This window comes from Castor canadensis, chromosome 3 (genome assembly GCF_047511655.1).
Source record: "Castor canadensis chromosome 3, mCasCan1.hap1v2, whole genome shotgun sequence".
Taxonomy (NCBI): Eukaryota; Metazoa; Chordata; class Mammalia; order Rodentia; family Castoridae; genus Castor; species Castor canadensis.
Window position 1 is genome coordinate 29,704,050 of NC_133388.1, and position 22,310 is coordinate 29,726,359.

At 37.9% G+C, this 22,310-nt stretch overlaps 3 protein-coding genes across 4 annotated transcripts in view; 2 read left to right on the forward strand and 1 right to left on the reverse strand.

Annotated features, from left to right (window-relative positions):
- Positions 1-10,784, forward strand: part of Snw1 (SNW domain containing 1) — a 28,691-nt gene extending 17,907 nt beyond the window's left edge. Inside the window, exons 9-14 of the mRNA XM_020162197.2 lie at positions 537-653; positions 1,857-1,998; positions 5,405-5,501; positions 8,106-8,223; positions 9,853-10,016; positions 10,099-10,784. Of these exons, the coding sequence (XP_020017786.2) occupies positions 537-653; positions 1,857-1,998; positions 5,405-5,501; positions 8,106-8,223; positions 9,853-10,016; positions 10,099-10,297 (837 nt within the window). The 3' untranslated portion in view covers positions 10,298-10,784. The remainder of the gene's footprint in view (positions 1-536; positions 654-1,856; positions 1,999-5,404; positions 5,502-8,105; positions 8,224-9,852; positions 10,017-10,098) is intronic.
- Positions 10,785-10,787: 3 nt separating this feature from the next.
- Positions 10,788-17,051, reverse strand: Slirp (SRA stem-loop interacting RNA binding protein). Its single transcript, XM_020162207.2, has 4 exons — positions 16,896-17,051; positions 13,941-13,999; positions 11,497-11,604; positions 10,788-10,897 (listed from the first exon to the last, which is right to left on the reverse strand). Exons 1-4 carry the CDS (start codon positions 16,990-16,992, stop codon positions 10,826-10,828), a joined length of 336 nt encoding a protein of 111 aa, XP_020017796.1. The 5' UTR covers positions 16,993-17,051; the 3' UTR covers positions 10,788-10,825.
- A 7-nt stretch (positions 17,052-17,058) lies between these two features.
- The window catches only part of Alkbh1 (alkB homolog 1, histone H2A dioxygenase), a 28,077-nt gene continuing 22,825 nt past the window's right edge, over positions 17,059-22,310 (forward strand). Inside the window, exons 1-2 of one of the 2 annotated variants that reach the window (XM_074067453.1) lie at positions 17,059-17,268; positions 19,577-19,685. In XM_074067453.1, the coding sequence (XP_073923554.1) occupies positions 17,095-17,268; positions 19,577-19,685 (283 nt within the window). In that variant the 5' untranslated portion in view covers positions 17,059-17,094. The remainder of the gene's footprint in view (positions 17,269-19,576; positions 19,686-22,310) is intronic. The other variant, XM_020162206.2, reaches the window with a different exon arrangement.

A 22,310-nucleotide genomic window follows, 5' to 3' on the forward strand; every position in this document is an offset into this window, starting at 1 on the left:
CAAGAATCTAGTAAGTCATTAAGACAATATACTAGATTAAAACTAACTTACAGATACTAGTTTTTTGTGCCATCTTTGTATGACTGTTACTCTTACTTGAAAAGCAACTATTTGGCTATTTGGCAGTGATTTCCTTTCATTATAATACACAATTATTAGCATGAGAATCTATTTTTCCAAAATTGGGACTCTGAAGTCCTACTGTTGTAGTTTAAATCCTAATTCATCTACTTATTAACTATATGTAGGGACATTTCCTACGCTTTCAACCTTACTATTTTCATCTTTGAAATGGAAACTATTAATGATATTTCCAGTTTTATAGAGTTGTTATAGTTAAGTAAGATTATAGATGTAAAGTACTTAATCCTCCATACAAAGCACTTGTTAGTTGCTGCTGTTTTGAATAATTCTGATAAAAGATATAAGAAAAATAATCTCATGCCTCAAAATTGGCGTATTTTAACTTAATTTTAAATAATTATGACAGTTCTGCTGTGTTCTATGCTGATATTTTCTCTCTGCTTTCACCCTAGGGTTATACAATTCCATTAGACAAACGTCTAGCTGCTGATGGAAGAGGACTTCAGACAGTACACATAAATGAAAATTTTGCAAAACTGGCTGAAGCTCTGTATATTGCTGATCGGAAGGTTGGTCTATTATAATTTAATTGTTCAGTGTTGTTGATAATTTGTAAGCTGATTATTTTTCTCTTTTGGTGGGACTGGAGTTTGAACTTACAGCTTCATGCTTGCAAAGTGGGCACTCTACCACTTTAGCCCTGTAAGCTCATTCTTGTTTACCTAAGATACTGTCAATTTAACTATAATACTGGGTTTCTAGAAACTTAATTTTTGGTATATGTGCTAAAGATGGCAGGTGCTAGTTGCAAATCTGTACGTGGTTCCACCTTTTGTATACTTGTACATACGTGTCCCCACCTGCAGTGATCCAACTCTCTCACAGCATGCCGGAATAATGGTTCCCTAGGCTGATCTGATTTGTGAAGATTGCTAGGTGGTGTTCATTGCATAATTTTCCTCTATTTTCGATGTAAATGTCCCCTAAAAGGGCAGTTGAAAGAAAGGGTAGGTAATCTTTCTGATTAATTGAATGCTTCATGAGATGGCATTAGTGGTATACATATATTATCTATATAAAATATATATCTACATACTATGATATTAATATATAACTGTCAGGTTCACATGTCATAGCATGTGTTAGAAAAGGATGTGTCCTTTGTCACAATGCCCTTATAAAAATTATCTCTTTCAGATGTAGGCTAAGTTTTATCTTACGCTGGAGTCTCGAATCTTAATTAATCAATTTAAGACAGGGTCTCACTTTGTAGCCTCAGTTAGCCTTGAACTCTTGATCCCCTTGCCTCACCCTCTTGAGTATTGAGGTTGTTTTATTTTAAATTTATTTTATTTATTTGTTTTAATTTTATTTTTTGAGACAGGTCTTGCTATTTAGTTCAGGCTAGTTTTGAACTGTTGGGCTCAAGCGATACTCCAGTGTCAGCCTCCTTTGTGCTGGGACTACAGGCTTGAACCACTGGACCCAGCTAATTTTAAATTTTTAGATTGTTTCCAAGAAAGCTTTAGAAAAACGATGTCAAAGATTGATATCACTGTAGCTTCAACCATTAAAACATTCCCCAGAGTGGAAAAACTAACCTCTTCAATAGTCTTCTAGAGACAGTAACTTACTATCTTAATCAGCAATAATAAGTATCAATTCTGTTCAATTGTTCTTACAAGCTAGACTTTAATTAGGTAGCTAGATGACAGCTGTAAATATTTATCCCATGATAGTGTGCTGCTTAACATCTCACTTTTAATAAACAGGCTCGTGAAGCTGTGGAAATGCGTGCCCAAGTAGAAAGAAAGATGGCTCAAAAAGAAAAGGAGAAACATGAAGAGAAACTTAGAGAAATGGCCCAAAAAGCCAGAGAGAGGAGAGCTGGGATCAAAACCCATGTGGAAAAAGGTATGACATTTTCATTGTGGAACTTACTCTGTGAACAATACATATGTCATTTTAGAAGATTGCCTTTTTTTAAACTTCATATAAAAGTAAGTACATATAAAGAAAACAAGTATTTCAGAAATAGTGTAGGAACGGAGTATAACCTCTTTCTTACTAAGCTGAAGATTCAGAAAATAAACAAGTCTATATTTAAAGGTGGATTGGGGCTTTTTTGTTGTTGTTGTTTGGTTTGATTTTTCATGCTACTGGGGGTTAAACCCAGCCTCATACTTGCTAAACAGGCACCCTACCACTTGAACCACTCCACCATCCCTAAAAGTGGATCTTTAATATGGGGCTATGCTATAAATTCTTAAAAGTTTTGAACTAAAGAGTTGGTCTTCTGATCCCTAGGATCCATATCTGCAGATTGAATCAACTATGGATCAGAATATTTGGGGCGGGGGGGAAGTTGCATTTACACCAAAATTATACAGACTTCTTCCCTGTCATTGTTCTCTGAACAATATGGTACATCTGTTCTTTACATAGCTTTTACATTGTATTGGGTCTCATAAGTAAGCTAGAGATGATTGAAAGTATATGGGAGGATGTATGTAAGTTATATGCAGATACTATTCCATTTATATGAGGGACTGGAGCATCCATGGATTCAGGTATCCTAGGTTCAGTGGCATGATCCCAGAACCAGTCCCTACTGGATATTTTCAAATATATTTTTAAAGCTATGATTTTAAAGTCACATTAATTATTACTCAAATGATAAGTTTGAATTTTCTTTCCATTTTAGTTTTCTTAAGTTGAGAAAGAGAAATTAGATTTTCAAATAACTATGTCATTTTCCTCATATGGTTAAAATAACCTAGAGCTTTTCTGTCTTATAGGCTAATGTATTTTCTAATCATAACAACTGCTAGTGTTTTCTGTCTTTATTTAGTGGTCTATATTGTGTATTAATTGAATTAGAGTGGAAAGATGAACCTAATTCTAATTTAAGAAAATTAGTGAGGGGCTTTTTTTTAAGTAGGAGGCAGTACTAGAGTTTGATGCCAGAGCCTTGTGCCTGCTAGGCAAGCCCTCTACCACAAGTCATGCCTCCAGCTCAAAGTCACTCAGATTATTGAACCATATAGGGATCAAATGCACAACCTTACTGTTATTGGCACCATGTTATAACCAGCTGAGGTAACCGGCCAGCTTTTTTTTTTTTTAATTATTATTAAATGTTAGGTAAGTAAAATTAATCACTCTTGTTCAGTTCATATTGAGTACATACTATGTGCAAGGGTGTTATCTAGACACAAATTTTCTGCCAGACATTGGGAAGTGGGGTGGGATACAGCAGTCAACTTCTAGTGAGTGCAGACAGAAAAATGTTAATCTGTGGATGTAGTGGCTTAAGTTTATCTGTAGTCCCAGCACTCATGAGGCTGAGACAAAAAGATTCCAAGTTCAAGGATAGCCTGGACTATGTCTTAGAAAAACAACAACAAAAGAAGTTAATCATACAGTATAACAGAAGGTAACAGTTGGTATGGAAAGAAATAATGCAAGAAGGGGGAGACAGAAAAGTACTAGAAGGAGAGGGTAGTCAGAATAGGCCTCACTTCTGAGATGCTAACATTAGTATAAAAACTTAGAAGTAAGCCATGTGGATGAAGAGCATTCTAGACAGAAGAATGGGCAGAAACAAAGGCCCCAAGTTGGGAGTATGCCTGGTGTGCTCAAGGAAATGCAGGGAGACCAGTATGACTAGATCACAGTGGGGATCAGAGCAGCAGAGAAATGGGAAATGCGATAGAGTAGTTAGGTCAAATGGGAAAGGTAGTGACCAGCCACATTGGTATGATTTTTTTTATCCTTCATAAGGACATAGCATGTGCTTCAAGTGACAAGGGAAACAGTTGAAGTGCTTCAGATAGAGTAACATTTCCAGTTTTTCTAGGGTATAATTAACAAATAAAAATTGAATATATTTAAGTGTACAATATATATATAAAATTGTATATATTTAATATTGTGCATTGTGGTAGTTTGTTTTGTTTTGGAACTGGCATCTTGCTGTGTTTCCCAGGCTGACCTCAAACCACTGGGCTCAAGTGATTCTTCTGCCTTAGCCTTCCAATTAGCTAGGACTATGGGTGAGCCTAGTGGTATGCCTGGACTAAATTTTGTAGGTATTTTTGTTTTGTTTTGTTTGTTGTGCTAAGGATTGAATCCAGGGCCTATAGCATGCTTAAGCACATACTTTATCACTGAACTACATCCCCAACCCATTGTGAAATACACATCGTAAAATGTTTACCACTATAGCATTCAGTCAACTCACATAGTCTATTTTTAAAGTTTTAGTGACAAGAATTAAGACTTCTCTACACATTTTATTTGTATGATATACCATTGTTGATGCAGTCACCCTGCAGTATATTAGATCTCCAGAACTTATCCCTATTAGTGAAACTTTGCACTCTTTGACCTTTCCCCTAACACGTATTTTTAAAAGGTTGTTACTCTAACTGCTGTGTTAAAATTAAAAGACTGTAGAATGGATGTGGGCAGAAGCAGAGATGTTATTTGGAAGGCTATTATAGTAAACTAGATGAAAAAGATAACATATGAAAGAATAGTCAGATGTTGGATATATTTTGGAGATACAGTTAACAAAATTTGCTTAAGAAGTAGAAGTATGGGAGAAAATTAAGAGTCAAGGATTGACTCCAGAACTTTTGACCTGAGCAGTGGAGAAGAATTAACTGGCCATTTATTAAAATTGAGAATGCTGCAGGAGGAACAGGTTTGGGAAGGGCAAATTAGGACTTTAGTTGAGGACATGTTAGGTTTAAGATAAGATGTTAAACAGGCAGTTGGTATAGTAGGCCATAGGGAAGTAACCAAGGTCATAAGTAGTGATCCACTTCCCTGAATTCTTCCTAGCATACACAATGCCCTGGGTTCAATCCTTAGCACTGCAAGAAAAGAAAACATTTGCTGTAAATTCTTTGAATTAAAAAGAACAAAATGGTTCTTGAGAAATGAATTAAAAATTTGAAAAATCTCTTGCCAGATATTAGTAAAAACTAGTAATTATTGAATATTTAACATGACAGGCACCACTCTGAGCATTTTACATGTATTACCTCATATAGTCCATATCTATCCTGTTCAGTGACATTATTATTGTCACTGTTTTGCCAAGGATTTCACTAAGGGTCCAAGTGGCAAAGTAACCTGCACAAAGTCATATTGCTATCCTTGAACTTGGAATCCTTCTGTCTCAGCCTCATGAGTGCTGGGACTACAGATAAATTTAAGCCATTACATCCACAAATTAACATTTTTCTGTCTGCACTCACTATTTAAAATGTTAATGGATAATACAAAGTAATCTTCAACTGTGTCCACACAGAGGATGGAGAAGCACGTGAGAGGGATGAAATCCGGCACGATAGGCGAAAAGAGAGACAGCATGACCGGAATCTTTCCAGGGCAGCACCTGATAAGAGGTAGGTGCTACTTGCTCTAAATACAAATTATGAAGCGTGGCCTTTTTGTACCTTTTATAGTTTTAGTACATTAAGATCAGTTTTGCTTTTTCTCCCTTTTTAAGGTTAATAACTTAATAATTAGCTATTAGTTTTGCTGCATTTAAAACCACTTTTTCTTAGCAGAATTGATTATCCCAGGAAGTAATCTTTTCATTCTGTCACCTTGTAGCGTCAATTAGAATTGATAATCATGGGGATAAGAACTAAGAGTGTGATTATGAAAAAGAAGTAGTAAACGAGGCTGTTCTGATGTGTTCCTTTCATACCTCAGATGGTAAGAAATTGACTGTGTACCTATGCCTCCAAACAGGAAATAAGCTGCCAGACCTTTATTGACATCCTTTTACACATAGAGCACTGTGCCCAGTACAGTGGGGAAGAACAGCAAGTTTTGAAAAAGTGAAAATTAGCTTCTTCCTTTGAGCAGTTTAACTTACATTCAGAAGGACGGCTGGCAACATGGCTCACACCTGTGATCCTGGCAAAGTAAAGCAAAAAGGCCTGATGGTCAAACCCCAGTGCAAAAAAAAAAAAAAATTCAGGACAGAACTGTGATATAAAATAGTTGGTGAAAATTTACAAAAATTCTTAATAGTACAAAATGGTATAAAACAAACCTAATCCATGTTATGTGGACATAAAGTAGGAATTGGAGAAGTTTCTGATTCACTAAAAGGCTGAGGAACGAAGTTGCTCAGAAGTTCAGGAAATGCTGTAATACAAAGACAGAATTCTGAGTGAGGATTAAATGCAAATATGAAACATTTACTTTCCCAAATGAATAATTCTCCATGCTCTGATCATCCTAAGAGCGATTTACAACCCAATTTTTCAAAATATACCTTAAATCATACCTGCTGGTGTGATGCTTTATTGTTTATCATATTTCATCTCCCTGGAAAAATACATAGTCAGGAGAAGCAGAGAACCTGAATTCAGAGTTGTGAGTAAATCTACATTGTAGCAGAGGAATGAGGTGTGAAAGTATTCAAATAATGATACTCTTTATTGAAACTTCCTAAATTGTAAATTAAAATGACTCTGTAGATAAATCGGACCCTTAAAAGCAGTAAAGTGAGGTGGGCATGGCAGTGCATTCCTGTAATTCCAGCACTCTGGAAGCTAAGGCAGAAGTTTAAGGCTAACCTGGGCTGCACAGTGAAACCTATCTCAAAAACAAAGCAAACAACAAAAACAAGGGAGCTGTGAGGACTGATGACATAAAAAAGCTGTGAACTTGTGATTAGGTGAATATCAGAATCTACAGAAATCGTTTTAAGACACTACCAGACTATTCACAATAGCCAAGTTATGGAAACAGCCAAGATGCCCCACCACTGACGAATGGATTAAGAAAATGTGGTATCTATACACAATGGAATTTTATGCAGCCATGAAGAAGAACGAAATGTTATCATTCGCTGGTAAATGGATGGAATTGGAGAACATCATTCTGAGTGAGGTTAGCCTGGCCCAAAAGACCAAAAATCGTATGTTCTCCCTCATATGTGGACATTAGATCAAGGGCAAACACAACAATGGGATAAGACTTTGAGCACATGAAAAAAGCGAGAGCACACAAGGGAGGGGTGAGGATAGGTAAGACACCTAAAAAATTAGCTAGCATTTGTTGCCCTTAACGCAGAGAAACTAAAGCAGGTACCTTAAAGCAACTGAGGCCAATAGGAAAAGGGGACCAGGAACTAGAGAAAAGGTTAGATCAAAAAGAATTAACCTAGAAGGTAACACACACGCACAGGAAATCAATGTGAGTCAATGCCCTGTATAGCTATCCTTATCTCAACCAGCAAAAACCCTTGTTCCTTCCTATTATTGCTTATACTCTCTCTACAACAAAATTAGAAATAAGGGCAAAATAGTTTCTGCTGGGTATTGAGGGGGTGGGGAAGAGAGGGAGGGGGCGGAGTGGGTGGTAGGGAGGGGGTGGGGGCAGGGGGGAGAAATGAACCAAGCCTTGTATGCACATATGAATAATAAAATAAAAAAATAAAAATAAAAAAGACACTGCCAGTAAAATAAGTGGTGGCAGTTATCAGATTTCATTGGGATGTAAGTTGCATTTATACTAAAACAGTCAAAGGCCATTCAGGTAATACAGGTATTAACATGCTTTCCTTGAAATTCTGTTCTAAATGTGGTTAAGTAAAAGCTGATTCTGATTTATAGAAAATGTTTCATCGACGCAGATTTGCATCTACTTGCTAAGCCCTCAGAACCCTTATGAGGATAATAGCAAACAGACCATAGCAATTTCATACCTTACTTAGCATGGTTGTAAGGTATTAAAGAATTCCATGTCAATAATCCATCTCTTGTATATTTTTTTGAGCTACTAGGAAATCCTAACTGTAGAACTCTACCTTCTCTAATCATGCATCTGAAATGCTGTAGAGCTTCCAACCAGGTTGCACATTATCAGGGAATATATGTTCACAAGACGCAAACATGACATACTCCTTTCCTTTGCTTCTGAGATTGGTTGTATTTATATACAGAGTGTCCATAAAGAATGTTCAGCTAATGATACTGTGTTTCAAATAGGTCAAAACTGCAGAGAAATGAAAATCGAGATATCAGTGAAGTTATTGCTCTTGGTGTGCCCAATCCTCGAACTTCCAATGAAGTTCAGTATGACCAGAGACTTTTCAATCAATCCAAGGTACAAGTTTAGAAACAGCGTATGTTGTGTGGATATGAGTATGCACTGTATTATGAATAACCATCCTCAGGGATTTGTCTTAGTCAAAGACATGCCAGTATGATGACAGAAAAAAGTATGTTGTTACTTAAAAGATAAGATGGTACACTTCTGATTGTGACCTCTTACAGCTGGCTACTATTTGATGCACTAGTAGATGAAATTAGGTGATAAAACTTAGTTTAGCAATGTCTGTCTTTTGCTTAGAGCCAGTGCCCTACAACAGTACCTCTTTATTTTTTGTTATTGTTGATCTTAGGATTTTTGTTTTTAATGCTACAGAAACATGTCAATTTGAGATAAAAATGAAGCTTTAAAACTGAATTAAAATACCAGACTAGTTGTTATGAAATCTGATTTCTAGTACTGGTTGTCTTTAACCAGATAGGACACCTTGTTTTAATTCATCTACTAGAAAGTAGCATTTGAGTAAGCTCTTCTAAGTAATTATTTGCTGGATGCTTTCTGTTCCTGGCATTGTTCTTAAGTCTTTTACTTAACCTATTTCAGTCCTTCAAAAAAAAAAAAAACAACCTATGAAGCCATACTATTATTTCTATTTTCTAGATAAAGAAATTGAAACACAGATGAGACACAGAAGTTTAGCTAATAATTTATGATTGGTTCCAAAACTTTTTTCTTAACCACTATGCAACAGCAACTTAAAAGAGCCTGAGCAAAGGGAGTTAGGAATGGAAATTTCCGTTTTCAAGATTGATACCCATTATAATCTTAAGCATAAAGTATTTAAAAGTTGTAATGAAGCTGGGCGCTGGTGGCTCACACCTGTAATCCTAGCTACTCAAGAGGCAGATCACAAGAATCACAACTTGAAGCCAGCCTGGGCAAACAGTTCATGAGACCCTATCTTGAAAAACCCCATCACAAAAAAGGGCTGTTGGAGTGGCTCAAGATGTAGGCCCCAAGTTCAAACCCCAGTACCGAAAAAAAATTGTGATGAAATTTCTATTTGTCTACGTTTTCAATGAAGGACTGAGGTCTGACTCAAGTGGTAGAGCACCTGCTTAGCAATCTGAAGACCTTAAGTTCAAACCCCAGTATTGCCAAAAAGGAAATAAATTTTTTTTTTAAATTGGGCTTGGGGTTATTGGTCAAGTGGTAGAGCACATGCCTAGCAAGCACAAGGCTAGGCATGGAGCCTAAATCTCCAGTGCTGCCTTTTTTTTTAGTTGAGAGCATGTTGTCTCATAGTGACGTTCTCAGGCAGTCAAGGGAATAATAGTCGTATTCTAAAAAGCACCAGAAATGTTTTACCATTCTTTCATCTTCTTGCCATCACATCCATATAAACTGAAATTTTCAAGTACCTGTTTATAGTAGCACCCCTCAATTTTAATGACTACTTTGTTAGTCAAAATTTGAACCTTATTAATCTAAATCTTTAGGAAAGGACCCATACACAATATAAGTAAGTTTATGGTCCTTGTGAATTTTTAATAAAGACCTTTTTAAAAATTGCAGTTCAGATTTTTGGAATTTGGGCAAGTGTTCAGTCTTCATGAATAATCAGACTCAGCTTTTAATAAATAATGTGTATGTTTGTATTTCATGTCATCTGTTTTTCCACAGGGTATGGACAGTGGATTTGCAGGTGGAGAAGATGAAATTTACAATGTTTATGATCAAGCCTGGAGAGGTGGTAAAGATATGGCCCAGAGTATCTACAGACCCAGTAAAAATCTAGACAAGGACATGTATGGTGATGACCTAGAAGCCAGAATAAAGACCAACAGGTATGAAGACAGATAATCCCGTTTCAGTGCTTACACCAGTGAAACAAAAGCCGTTCATAGTTCCTTCTCTTTTCTTACCTAGGTTTGTACCCGACAAGGAGTTTTCTGGTTCAGACCGTAGACAGAGGGGCCGAGAAGGACCAGTTCAGTTTGAGGAAGATCCTTTTGGCTTGGACAAGTTTTTGGAAGAAGCCAAACAGCATGGAGGGTCTAAAAGACCCTCAGATAGCAGCCGCCCCAAGGAACATGAGCATGAAGGCAAGAAGAGGAGGAAGGAGTAGATACAACTCTGGCAAAATGAATGAACTGTTACTCATAACCCTAGTGATGCAAGTCATGGGGGAACAACTTTGTAAATAGTCAGGATAAAAACCCAATCTGGGTGCCAGATCCCAGTGCTACTTTTTATTACAGGAAATGGGGGGTTGGAGGGTAAAAATTCTACTTTGAATTACTTAGTTTTTTTAAGGAGTGGGTTGTGTCTGTGCTTCTCCTACCTTTTGGCACTTACAAAACATACTGCCCCACACACAGAATTAAGACTACTTCCTTTTGTGTGACACTGTAGTCTGGGGATAACATTTTGTGTAAGAACTACTGTTTATCAGCAAAGTTACCCAACCACAATGAGTAGGATGAGGTTCACATATTGAAACTGTGCTACCAAATGAATTTTGCCCAGTAAAAAATTGTGCTGTTTTACTTTGGAGTGGGGAAAGGTCTTGCTTAGTCCAACTATTTGTTTCCAATAAAACCATTTAGACAAAATGCTCAGTTATGTTTACTTTATTTCACAAGCAGTAATCATCTCAGAAATCTTTCTCTTCATCAGATATTTGATCCCTTAGCAATTTTTTTGGTCTTTGAGCTTGAACATGGAGCTGAAAAACATCAAATAAGCACTGTAAGGAAAGGCACTTTGTAAAAACAGTAAAACTAGAAATTACCACTTTATAAGAAGGCCATTTTATTAGGACCTCAGTAGCAGTGACTCAAGGCATTATTTGTCCCTCATTCTTAAAGACTCCCTGAACTTAAATTAAAAATTGCACATCAGTTTGGCCTAATATCACATAGTATGATAGCCAAAGCTTCAGTTACAGTTGGCTGTTCCCACAGTTCTGTATTATATACATGTATCTTGGTTACCATTACCTACCAGAGCTGACAGAGTGACTCAAATGGTTAAGCACCTGCCTAGCAAGCAAAAGGCCCTGAGTTCAAGCCTCAGTACCACAAAAAAATAAAAAAAAAAGTCTTTCAGCTGGGGATGTGCGTCCTTAGCATACACACTGGAATCGATCCCCAGCACCAAAAATAAAGGGTTTGCTGTATTTCCCAGGCCTTTGAGAACTACCACCACTCTTCAACAAGCAGTAATGAAATTTGGGCATAAATTTCCCAAAGTCTCATCATTCCACATTTGTGACCTATGTAATTGATAAATGGAAAGCTCATGATAAGATACGGAAAGATTTACCTTTACTCCATCAATGATGTGATTTTCCTGTTGTATTGCATTTCGAAGTTCTTCTTCTGAAGAAAACTGAATCCAACCCAGACCTCTGTGAAAGCCAGTCTCTTTGTCCTAGCAATTCAAAATATTACAAAGTTTAATCATGAACTTGACAAAGTTTCCGTGAGCTCCAAATCAAACCACCAACTTTTTCAATTGCCAAAATCAGATTATTGATAATCATTGTCAATAACCTTACATTAATACACACTTACCCTCCTGTACACTCAAGGCTAAATCCTAGGGCTAGTTTGCTTTTCCAATGCCAATGGATAAAATAATAAGCTTTCTGTGTCATTTTAGATAACAAACCACACTAACAATCAGTCAAAGGAAATCGAGGTCACTGAAATACTCAGCTTTTTTCTAACTTCCTAATCACTAGAAACTTAAAAAAGTAAGCCTCAAAACCTAGTTGTATGTGGTCATTTCTTATACCAATCAACCTCATCCAGTCCTACCTTCATCATTTTCATTTCCTAATGAAAAGTGATAAATACTACCCTTACCTAGTTCCAGCCTTCTGTTTAACAATTTTGCTACTTGCACAAGAGGCACAGTGCTTATCATTCAACCTGTGAATCATACCCTGCACCCTGCTCCTCCAGCCCTCCAATAAAGGACAGATTGATGCCTATTCCATGGAGATGTTTATTTTGCCCTCATTGGTCTCATTAGAAAGTTATGTTGTATTTTACCAAAAAGCCAAATGCTTAGATACTGCTCCTGTACTTCAAAAATAACATCATAAGTACTAACCTAGAAGGCAGTAAAATTTTCCAGTGTTATTTCAATGACCCCCTCTCATACCTCTGATGCCTTCAGGTGACCATTTCCACAAGTCAAGACATTGAAAAATGCGTGTAACATACAACTGAGATAATACATTCCTAAAGTAGGAACCAGGATTTCCAACTTGGTACAATGAATTTAACTTGAAATAAAATGTTTCCTCAGTATTTTATTTAGTTTTCTCAAGAATCAAAGGCTTCTTTAAATCTATGATCTAGGCCAAGGCACTGTGGTTTACGGCCAACTGCAGAAGACCCCATCTCAACCAAAAATCTGGCATGTGCCTGTCATCCCAGCTACACCAGAGGCAAAGGACTCTAGGACTGAGGTCCTAGGCCAGCCCAGGCAAAAACACAAGGCCCTATTTGAAAAACAATGCAACAGCTGGGTGCCTCTGGCTCATGCCTTAATCCAAGATACTCAGAAGGCAGAGATGTTCAAAACCAGCCTGGGCAAATAGTTCACAAGACCCTATCTCGGAAAACCCATCACAAAAAAAAGGGCTTGTGAAGTGGCTCAAGGTGTAGACACTGAGTTCAAGCCCCAGTGCTTGCAAAAAAAAAAAGGTTAAAGAGCTGGGGGCATGACTCAAATGGCTGAGTAGCTGCCTAGCAAGTATATGGCCCTGAGTTCAAATTTTAGTGCTACAGAAAAAAAATTAAGTTGCACTCAATTTAATGTGGATAAACTTAAAATAGATACTCACTGCCAAATACCTTTAAAATAAAATTATTCTCTGCTATCAAAATCCTTAACACTGTAGTGGGCAGAATTCTAAGATGGGCCCTGCTCTCCATGCATACCCCTTGTTACACCTTCTATAATCCCTTTCCTCAGATTAAAGGCAGAACCTGTAACTTACTCCTAACCAAAAAAGTACAGCATAGATTCTGCTGCTATGATTATATTACAAGTAAGACTATCTTAGCAGACTGGAGAAACTCCCTTGCTGGCTTTAAAACAGCAAGCTGCAGAGCCAGGCATGGAAGTACGTACTGTAATCTCACCTCCCACGACGAGAGGTGGAGGATTGTGAGTTTGAGGCCAGCCTGGGAGGTTACATAGGGAAAGCCTGTCTCAAAAAAAAAGCTGCCACGCTGTAACACATACAGAGCAGTCATATTACAAGGAACAGCGAGCAGTCCCTCGAGCTGACAGTAGCCCCAGTCGAAGGCCCAATGCTAAAAGTCAAGAAACAGACCTCAGTCCTATAGGTGAAAGAAGTTCTGCAAACCTCTAGAAGCTTGGAAGTCAGTCCTTCCCCCATATGAGTTATGTTTAGCCATTAAGTTTGTGGTAACTTGTCATGCAACAATAAAAAAAAATAACACAAGTAGCTATGATAAAGTTTATGTTTTAATCAGTATTACCCATAATTTTATCAATAAACACTTTAAAGCACCTTCATTTCATTAAATATTAACATATTTTGATATGCTTTGATTTAAAAAAAAAAAAGCTCTATCAGAGGATAACAATCAAAGTTGTTGTTTTTTTTTTTTTTTTTGAATTGCTGGGTATCAAACCCAGGGCCTTCCACATACTAGGCAAGCATTCTCCCACTGAGCTATATCCCCAGATGACAATAGTATTTTTTTTTTTAAGATAATACTCACAAAAGGTACACTGCACCTTCGTATATGGCCAAACTGAGCAAAGTGTTCTCTCAGCTCACCTGTACAAAGGGAGAAAACATCAAAAGTAGTTAATATACTTTGTGTTCTCTATTCTAGATTACAGATAAAAACCAAAAGCAGTCCTAAGTACCCTAACTTCTTATGGACAGGAACTACTTTGCATTATCTTAACCTTAAGATTTAGCAAGCAGCTACAGGCTGACTATATTGCTGTAAAGTATCAGATTTGGTGGGGAAATGGGAACAAAGATAAATTGCTGAGCTGGCTATAGTCCCCATACTCAGCAAATATTGAGTGTTTGCACCATGGCACATACTGCATTAAGTGTGCAAATTGTAATTCCTGTAAGCAGATCATACAGAAGACAGAAACAATTACAATCCATAGTGTTGACAGTTGCATTAGAGATTTCAAAATAAAATCTCAACATTGGCCTTTCATAACTCAAAGTTTATACTAGGTTAAACAGTTGATGCTCTAAAATGTGTTGAGTTGACCCTTCCTACCCTTCCTGCCTTATTTCCCACTGCCGGCCTATAATCACTTGAGTAAGCAAACTGGATTCTCTGTATCCTATTCTGTAGATTCCCATTTTTGCTTATGTGGTTCTTGTCCATTGGTATGACAGTAAACCTTTCTCCTCCTATCCAAACTGTAACTATTTTTCCAGACCCAAGCCAAATACTTTCACTAAGTAATGCTTCATTGGGCTCCTACTGCAACACAAGACATTGGACTAACCTTGTGAGATGTCAAAGATTTATACTGCACAATCTTAAAGATTAAAAAAAAACTACATGATCTCTTTCTCTTCTGAACTACAGTGGTTATAGTTTGCTTACATTTCATATTGCCTGCTTATGTCTCCCAGTTCATCTAAACATCATTGGTTCAACCGCCTATTTTTTCACACTATCAGCTACATAGATAACCACTATGTTTACAGGGTGTGATGCACAGTAGGACTTTAATATTCACTGAATAAGTAAACATAAAATAATCTTTCAACAACTCAGAGGCTAAATTTCTGAAAGTCTCTAATGGCTGGCCAAACCAGCTGGCAAGATCAGGGTCTCATAGAACACATTACTGGAGAGTAACACTAAGCATACATGTTCTAAACAAGATAATAAGAGTTCTAGAAAACAATTTCCAAAATATTATGGTTCGTATCTTGAATGTCCCTCAAAGACCCACAGACTTGGTTGGTAGCCTGCGGTGCCATTAGGAAGTAGAGGAACCTTTAGGAGATGGAGCCTAGTAGTAGAAGGAAGTTAGGTCATGGGAGGGGGAGAATATTGAGACACTCCACCCCACGCTTCTTCCTTTCTCTCTCTTTGCTTCCCAGCATCTATGAGGTACACAGCCCCCCCATCACACACACACACACACACACAAATACACTATGCTGCCACAGGCCCAAAGCAACAAGACCAAGTGACCATAGACTGAAACCATAGGCTAAATAAAACAAACATTTTTTCCTTTAAGGTGTTTATCTCAGATACTTTGTCACAGCAACAGAAAGAAAATCACCTATAATTCTTCAGGACAAACAGCTGTAAACACCAAGAACAATGCCATAGAAATTTTTTAAGTATTTGATGAATAAGTGAATGAAATGATAAAAACTGTATCACTGAATGCTAAGGACCTCTAATAGTTTTAAATTAGTCCTTATGGTGTGGAAACTTGCACCTACTGGATGCTAGTGAAAACCTGTAGCCTTTCCACAAAGTTTCATACACATTTTACTGAGCTACACTTTCCCCAACTACATACTGAAAAAGTGGGGCACAAACCAATCTATTTCCTAACCTACTAGTGCATCTGAGCCACAGAAACTAAGGAAAGTAACTTCCATTCCATTCTTTCAAGGGGGCTGACCTATACATGAACATCTACCAAAGAGTGACCTTAGATTTTTAATTTTTAGTTAGCAAACATAAAAGCTATCTCAAAACTGCAGCTAACAAAAATCAAAGTTGGTAAGAGATTTCAGAACTACTTCCAACCCTCTCTATCTCCAGCCTAGACATTTCTGATAGGTTTTAGTAACCATAAAAACAACCATCACTGTTGTTAAGACTAGCATAAGTCTTAAGAAGTATATATGTAAACTCATTTAATCCTCTCCACAATTCTATGAGGTATGTACTACTGACTCTTCTTTTTAGCTTACTTATTACACTTAGGCTCAGCTGTAAGCCCCTTTCTTGTTATTCGGGTTATATAACTATTAAACGAATGAGCTGGAATTCTAACCCAGCAAGTCTGGCTTCACTGTCCACTCCTCCAATCACAATGTACAACCTCTGTCCAATTCTCTCAAGGGATCTCACAAGCTTCTCAGACTCAACACATTCCAACTTTACTCCTCGTCTTCTCTTGGCCTGCTCTTCCTAAACTCTAAACACGCAATTCACCAACGCTAAAAATGTGGAATTATTTTTCCCCTTTCTCACTCCGTACCCTTCCCTTCTCAAGCCATCGCGAAACGCTATTTTGTTTTGAAAACGAAAGTGGATCTGACCCCTGCCCTGCCCTTTTACCACTTCCCAAATTCAGGTTTTCCTCTCTGAAGTAAAGGAAATGTCCTTTTATCTCGTCTCCACCCTTACATGCTTGCCACCTTAAACCCAAGCTCCACACTGAAGTCAACATAGTCCCTTCTAAATCGTAAACCTCAAGGTTATTAATAATCCTTTCCTCCCAATCACTCCAAATTGCAGGAGACCGTGAATCCGCGCCCAAAAGCTCGGGAGACATCCCTAGCTGCACACAGAATTCCTTTCTGTGCATTGGCTTGCTCAGAAGCAAACTTGGCATTTCACCCGAACACCACTCTGACCTAAGTGCTATACACAAAGCAGAGGTTTTGCGAATCGCTTGGACCTAAAAATTCCGTCCCACCCACATCTCCCATCACTCACTCGACGCCGCGGTCCAAGGAATTTTTCTGACAAAAGCAACCGGTCGACCAACACTCGTTCTCAACGCCATAGCACTCCTCACGACTGAGGCTGCCATCTTTTCTTTACAAAGAAGGGCCGCCGTGGCCTGGGGGTCGTGATCCCGGAAGAACCTCGAGTCCGGAGATCCGCTTCCGGGTCAGATGGCCCTGGCAGCGAGATGGGGAAGATGGCGGCGGTCGTGGGTTCTGTGGCGACGCTGGCAACAGATCCTGCAGAGGACGCCTTTCGGAAAGTTTTCCGATTCTACCGGCAGAGCCGGCCTGGGACCGCAGACCTGGGAGGGGTTATCGACTTCTCTGCAGCCCGCAGCACGGGTCCTGATGCCCCCAAGGTACGGAGAGAGTAGCGCATCGTGCCTACCATCATCTCGCGTCGCTTCTTGAAGGGGTTTCCTTGACTTTTTCGCCGCCAGACGGATTATTGAGTGATTCCCATCCGCCTTAGGTGCGGAGTTGAATAGCCCACCATCCGTCACACTTTGCCTTCGAAGCAGCGGTTCCCCGCGGCCGCCGCGGCCCGAAAAACCTGGGAATTGGTGTTTCTACTTCCTTTAACAGTCCACTTCCCTCTCTGCTTTATTATGAATTAAATCCCTCAAAACGCCTTCTTACACGTCAGAGTAGCTCTCTGCAGCTTCAGAAAACCAAACCAACTGTCGATAATTCCTGAAGTGAAGGATCTGACGTTCTCAGTTAAACGGTTGTACATAAAACTAGTCTATGTCTTCCCTGGAACGTTTAAAGAGAATTCATTGAAGGATTTTGAGATAATCCAAGTCAGCGGGTATATATAGGAACCAAACAACGTTTCTTATTCCTACTTTCCACCTTGAAAATTAAGAGAACATGGTAGGTAGGGTGGAGGGAGGGAGCACAACTGTAGTGCAGTTACATTTTTCTTTACAGTCGTTTTAATAGGGAAGATAGGTAATCCCTTAATTGGCCCTGGGTGTTTACTGATGTCCAGATGCGGCCTTCTTTCCAACCATAGTAAGAGTTTTCAGTAATATTGGAATGCTGTTATAACTCCATATTTGTGTAGAACTCAGCAGCTCAGCAACTACATTTGTTAGCAAAAATGGTCTTAGAGGTGTCAGAATAGCATACAGAAAGTCTGCACTCTTAAGAATAAGAGTTGACTCAAAAGAATTCTTTAACCCTCATTCAGTTCCATTTACCTATATTTTGCCATAATGCATACATACTGTTCAGAATATAAGTCCCCAAAGCATGGGACATTGTGTACCTCGCACAGTATTCAAAAGAGCACTCAATCCAGTATATGTTGAGTTCATGAAAACTTGGGTGTTCAGTTCCCCAGCTCATAGCAGATTAAAACCAAATTAGAGAAGTTGCTATCACAAGACTTCTGATGAGAGCAGTGGGGAAAGTAATAGTTAACAGTCTGGCAAGGGAGAAAGCAAAAAAAACCTTTTTTGTAAAAAAAAGCTCAGTAGTTTGGTTCGGTTTAGCATGTAGAATACATTCATGAACATGTTTCAGCTCTGATGGTATTATTGAATTATAATGCAGTATTAAGTTTGACCTATTTCAGAAGTGATGACAAAATGTTTTTCAAAATGTTTTATCAGCCCTTAGGTACCTGAAAAACTTAAGGTTCCAGATAGCAATTTTATTATAAAGACTAATCATGTACCAGTCACTTGTTAGTGTTTTGTCAGGAAATCTTCACACTTGGAGATGTTGAGAAGATGAAAGATCATTTTTCTTTGAAAAAGGACATTTGATGTATTCTGTGGCAAACCACACCCTAAGATTATTATTTTTATCCTTAATGTCCTTTTCTTTTTTGTTTTATCTGTTTTGTATGTTCATTGCACAAAAGTTTTAAAACAACTAAAGATACAGTTGGTGAGAAAACATTTACCTACGCAAAGACTCAAAGTTAATGTCCTTACCTTAACGTCTGCATATTGGATTTCTTAACCAATGTAATAAGCCATCCATAAGATGCTCTTATTGTGCAATGAAAACTTCATCAACCCCTAATACTTCTAAGTAGTTCACAAAAGCAAAAGTTATAAATAACATCAGCATTTCACCTAAAAAAAAAAAAAGCATGAATATTATACTTTTAGCAAATAAGGTTCCCAATGTTTTATTGAAACATCTTTTTCTTTCTTGTTAGAGCACTCTCCATTCTCTCGCCCTTCCCAGCCTGCTATTCCCAATAGCTGTATTTAAACACCAACCATAACCAAGTGCCTCAGAAACAGTATTTTATCACTAACCAGAGTAAATAGCATTGTGATTTCAGATATTCCAGTATAACAGATACCTTTCATGAGTCCTGTTAAGTCATCAAGTTGTGGTCTCATAGGAAAAGGTAGTCTTATAGATCAAAACCAGTCCACTTAAATTTTTGTATTTCCACTTAACATTAATTTTGTATGACTGTCTAGTGTTTGTTAGAATCTAAATGAAGAAACTGAGGCCCTAGGAAGTGAAGTGACTCAACTAAAAGTCCTAGATCAAGTAAGTGATGGAGCTAAGATTAGAATACCAGGCATAATACTCTTAGTTTTACACCATGTGAGAAATACCTTTGGAGGTTTGAAGTTCGCAGGATTGACCTACAAAATAGCTTTAGCCCTCTGATTTCTGTTTCTTTCCTGCCAGGTGGTTAGATCTCAGCTAAGTGTGTCCTCAGTCAGTGAGCACAATGCACACAGGGCAGGACTTCAGCCAGTCAGCAAGTGGCGAGCCTATGGACTCGAAGGCTATCCTGGTGAGTGCACCTGACCTCAAAGAAATGAAGTTAAGTCATTTCTCTAATTTCATAGGAGAAACTGTGAGCAAGTAAATAAACAAAGGAGAAAACTAAACACATAAATTTTCTACTCTCAAAAGGTGTTCATTTGTTTGTGTTCCCATAGGACAGAGTAAGAATCACAGTGCCTGCCTTACATGGCTGAAAGTCACAACAAATAAAAATAAAGACATTGACTGGGCTCCCTGCCAGGACTCTGAACGTGTACTTTGCCAGAAGAATTTGTTTAAGTAATAGAATAATTCACTCACATTCTCAAATGGCAAAACAGCTTAAAACTTACTGCTATCAAGGCTGAAGATTTGAAAGAAGCATTGGGGTTAGTGGGATCAAAAGTTGTAATAGACTAAATAGTTTAGATTTTTTTAATTTGTTATGTCAGGTAGCTTACTTTACAGATAGAGAAATTAAGATGAGTGGGGTAGCCAAGCAAGGTATAATCCTAGCAGAGATTGGAGACTTCGGGTATTGCAGTTCCAGGCCAGTCCGAGCAAAAAGTTCTTAACACCCCATCTCAACCAGTGGCTGAGTGCACTGTCATCCCTAACATGGAGAAGTAGGAGGATTATAGTCCGGGCTGACCTGGGCATAAAGCAAGACCCTATCTTAAAAATAACCAGAGCAAAAAGGGCTGGTGGAGTGGCTCAGCATTTGGGAAACCCTGAGTTCAGCCCCCGATACTGCTGGAAAAAAAAAAAGTAATACTTATTTAATAAGAGTGAGTAATGTCTTGGGGCTATTGTAGAACATTATAAGCCACTTAGAAGATGCAGAAGTGCCTTATTGGCCAAATCATTTATATCTGCCATCCTCTTTCATTCTGTTGTTGTTGGATCTGTGTTGCCCAGGCTGGTCTGGCACTCTTTGAGTTCAAACAGTTGTACTACCTCAGCCTCCCATATAGCTAGGATTGCTAAAGTGCATCACCAACACCTGGCTGTTGCTTTCTAAAAGATAAAAAATTTATGTTGTGCTTGCAATTTCAAATATGAGTTTAAAGTGAGAGAACTCTTAAAAAGAAATCGTTTTCTTTATGCCAAGGGCCGAGACTATTTGTGCCACTACTCTTAGTATGTTATGGCTACTAAAATGTTTGTTAATAACATGGGAAAATGTAACAGCCACAAAATTTCTGTAAAAGGCTTCATGTACTTTGGTTTTATATCAAGTCATTAAGGAAACAATTAAGTGATGCTTTTATATATGAAAGCATGACTGTGAGTTTGGGTAAATGTAGAGCAGTGTTTTATGCACTTATTCCTTTGGAGGTGGCTCTTTAACTTTCAGCCCTAGCACTTGTTTTCAAGGCCATGATTTTCTGTTGTTCTAGGCCTTCTTCTCTTAGCAGATGACTCAGACTACAAAGTTATCAGCCCCATTTTGGTTTTGATTGGTTCAAACTGGTTTACCTGCTTTTTGAGGTTTTTTATCTACTTTTTGAGACTTTCTAGGATTTCCTGCCACATCATTTGGGAACATCTAAAAACTGATTTGAGGTTGCTGTAGATGTCAGAACCCAAGCCTAATGCATGAAAATTAAAGGGAAGCAGATTTTTAAGTCAATAAAAGGAAAACAATGTTATAGCTTGTGAAACGGGCTACCTAAAGAGGTATTAAATTTCCTGTCACTATTCAAGCTTGAACTAGATCGTAAGCATTCTTTTAAACTGAATATTTTGGGACATGTCCTAATATTCTGTATTTTTTTTTTTAATAATCATGATAGCAGATGATAGGTTGTGTGGGGGAAGGGTATTTCATATCCTCCCCCCCAAAAAAAATACTGACTTTCCTATCACTCTTCCAATTTGCAGGACTTTTCTGCAAAAGTAGGAGCCCTTACTTTGGTTCTACTGTTTGGAAATGTTTTAGAGGACATAAAAAGAACTGAATTAGTGGTTAAGGCAGATGACCATTAACATGAATTTCCATAATTAATCCTTTAAACATGTTTATTGCCCTTTTACAATGATTTTCTCTTTTCTCCTGCATTAATACAATCTGTCTAAATAATGAAATCCACCACTACCGTTATCTTTTTTTTAGTGAATAAAGTCTTTCTTGTGTGAGATTTCCTTGGTGCCAATAAGTAACTAACTTTCATCATTATGCTTAGTTCAGAGTATATACTTTTGATAATATTAAATGGAAAAACAGGTAAATCAATTGCAATTAACAGCCTGTTCTCAGTGCACATCTCTAAGTGTCTAGATTTTTTTTTTCTAGACAGAATTTTTAAGTAATATTTATTACTGTGGAGGAATCTTTAGGTTATTTTCTATGTATTTCTACTATGTCAGCACAAATTCTTTTCTGCCAAACCTCCTGTGGTTTAAAATCTCTTTCTAATTCAGATAGTGGACCATTATTGTTGAAAGGCTCATTTGGTTAGAGCCTAATTTTTATAAGGCAAAAATCTTGGGTTTGTTGCCTGTGAGGGTTTAAAGCTTTTGTTTGTTCCATGATCACAAACTCAACCTTGTCTCTCAAGTGTGTGCTGTAGACCTCCAAGAGAGGGAGTCAGCAAAGCCATTTTACCTCTCTGAACCTTGGTTCTCTCATCTGTAAAACTGGATTAATAAC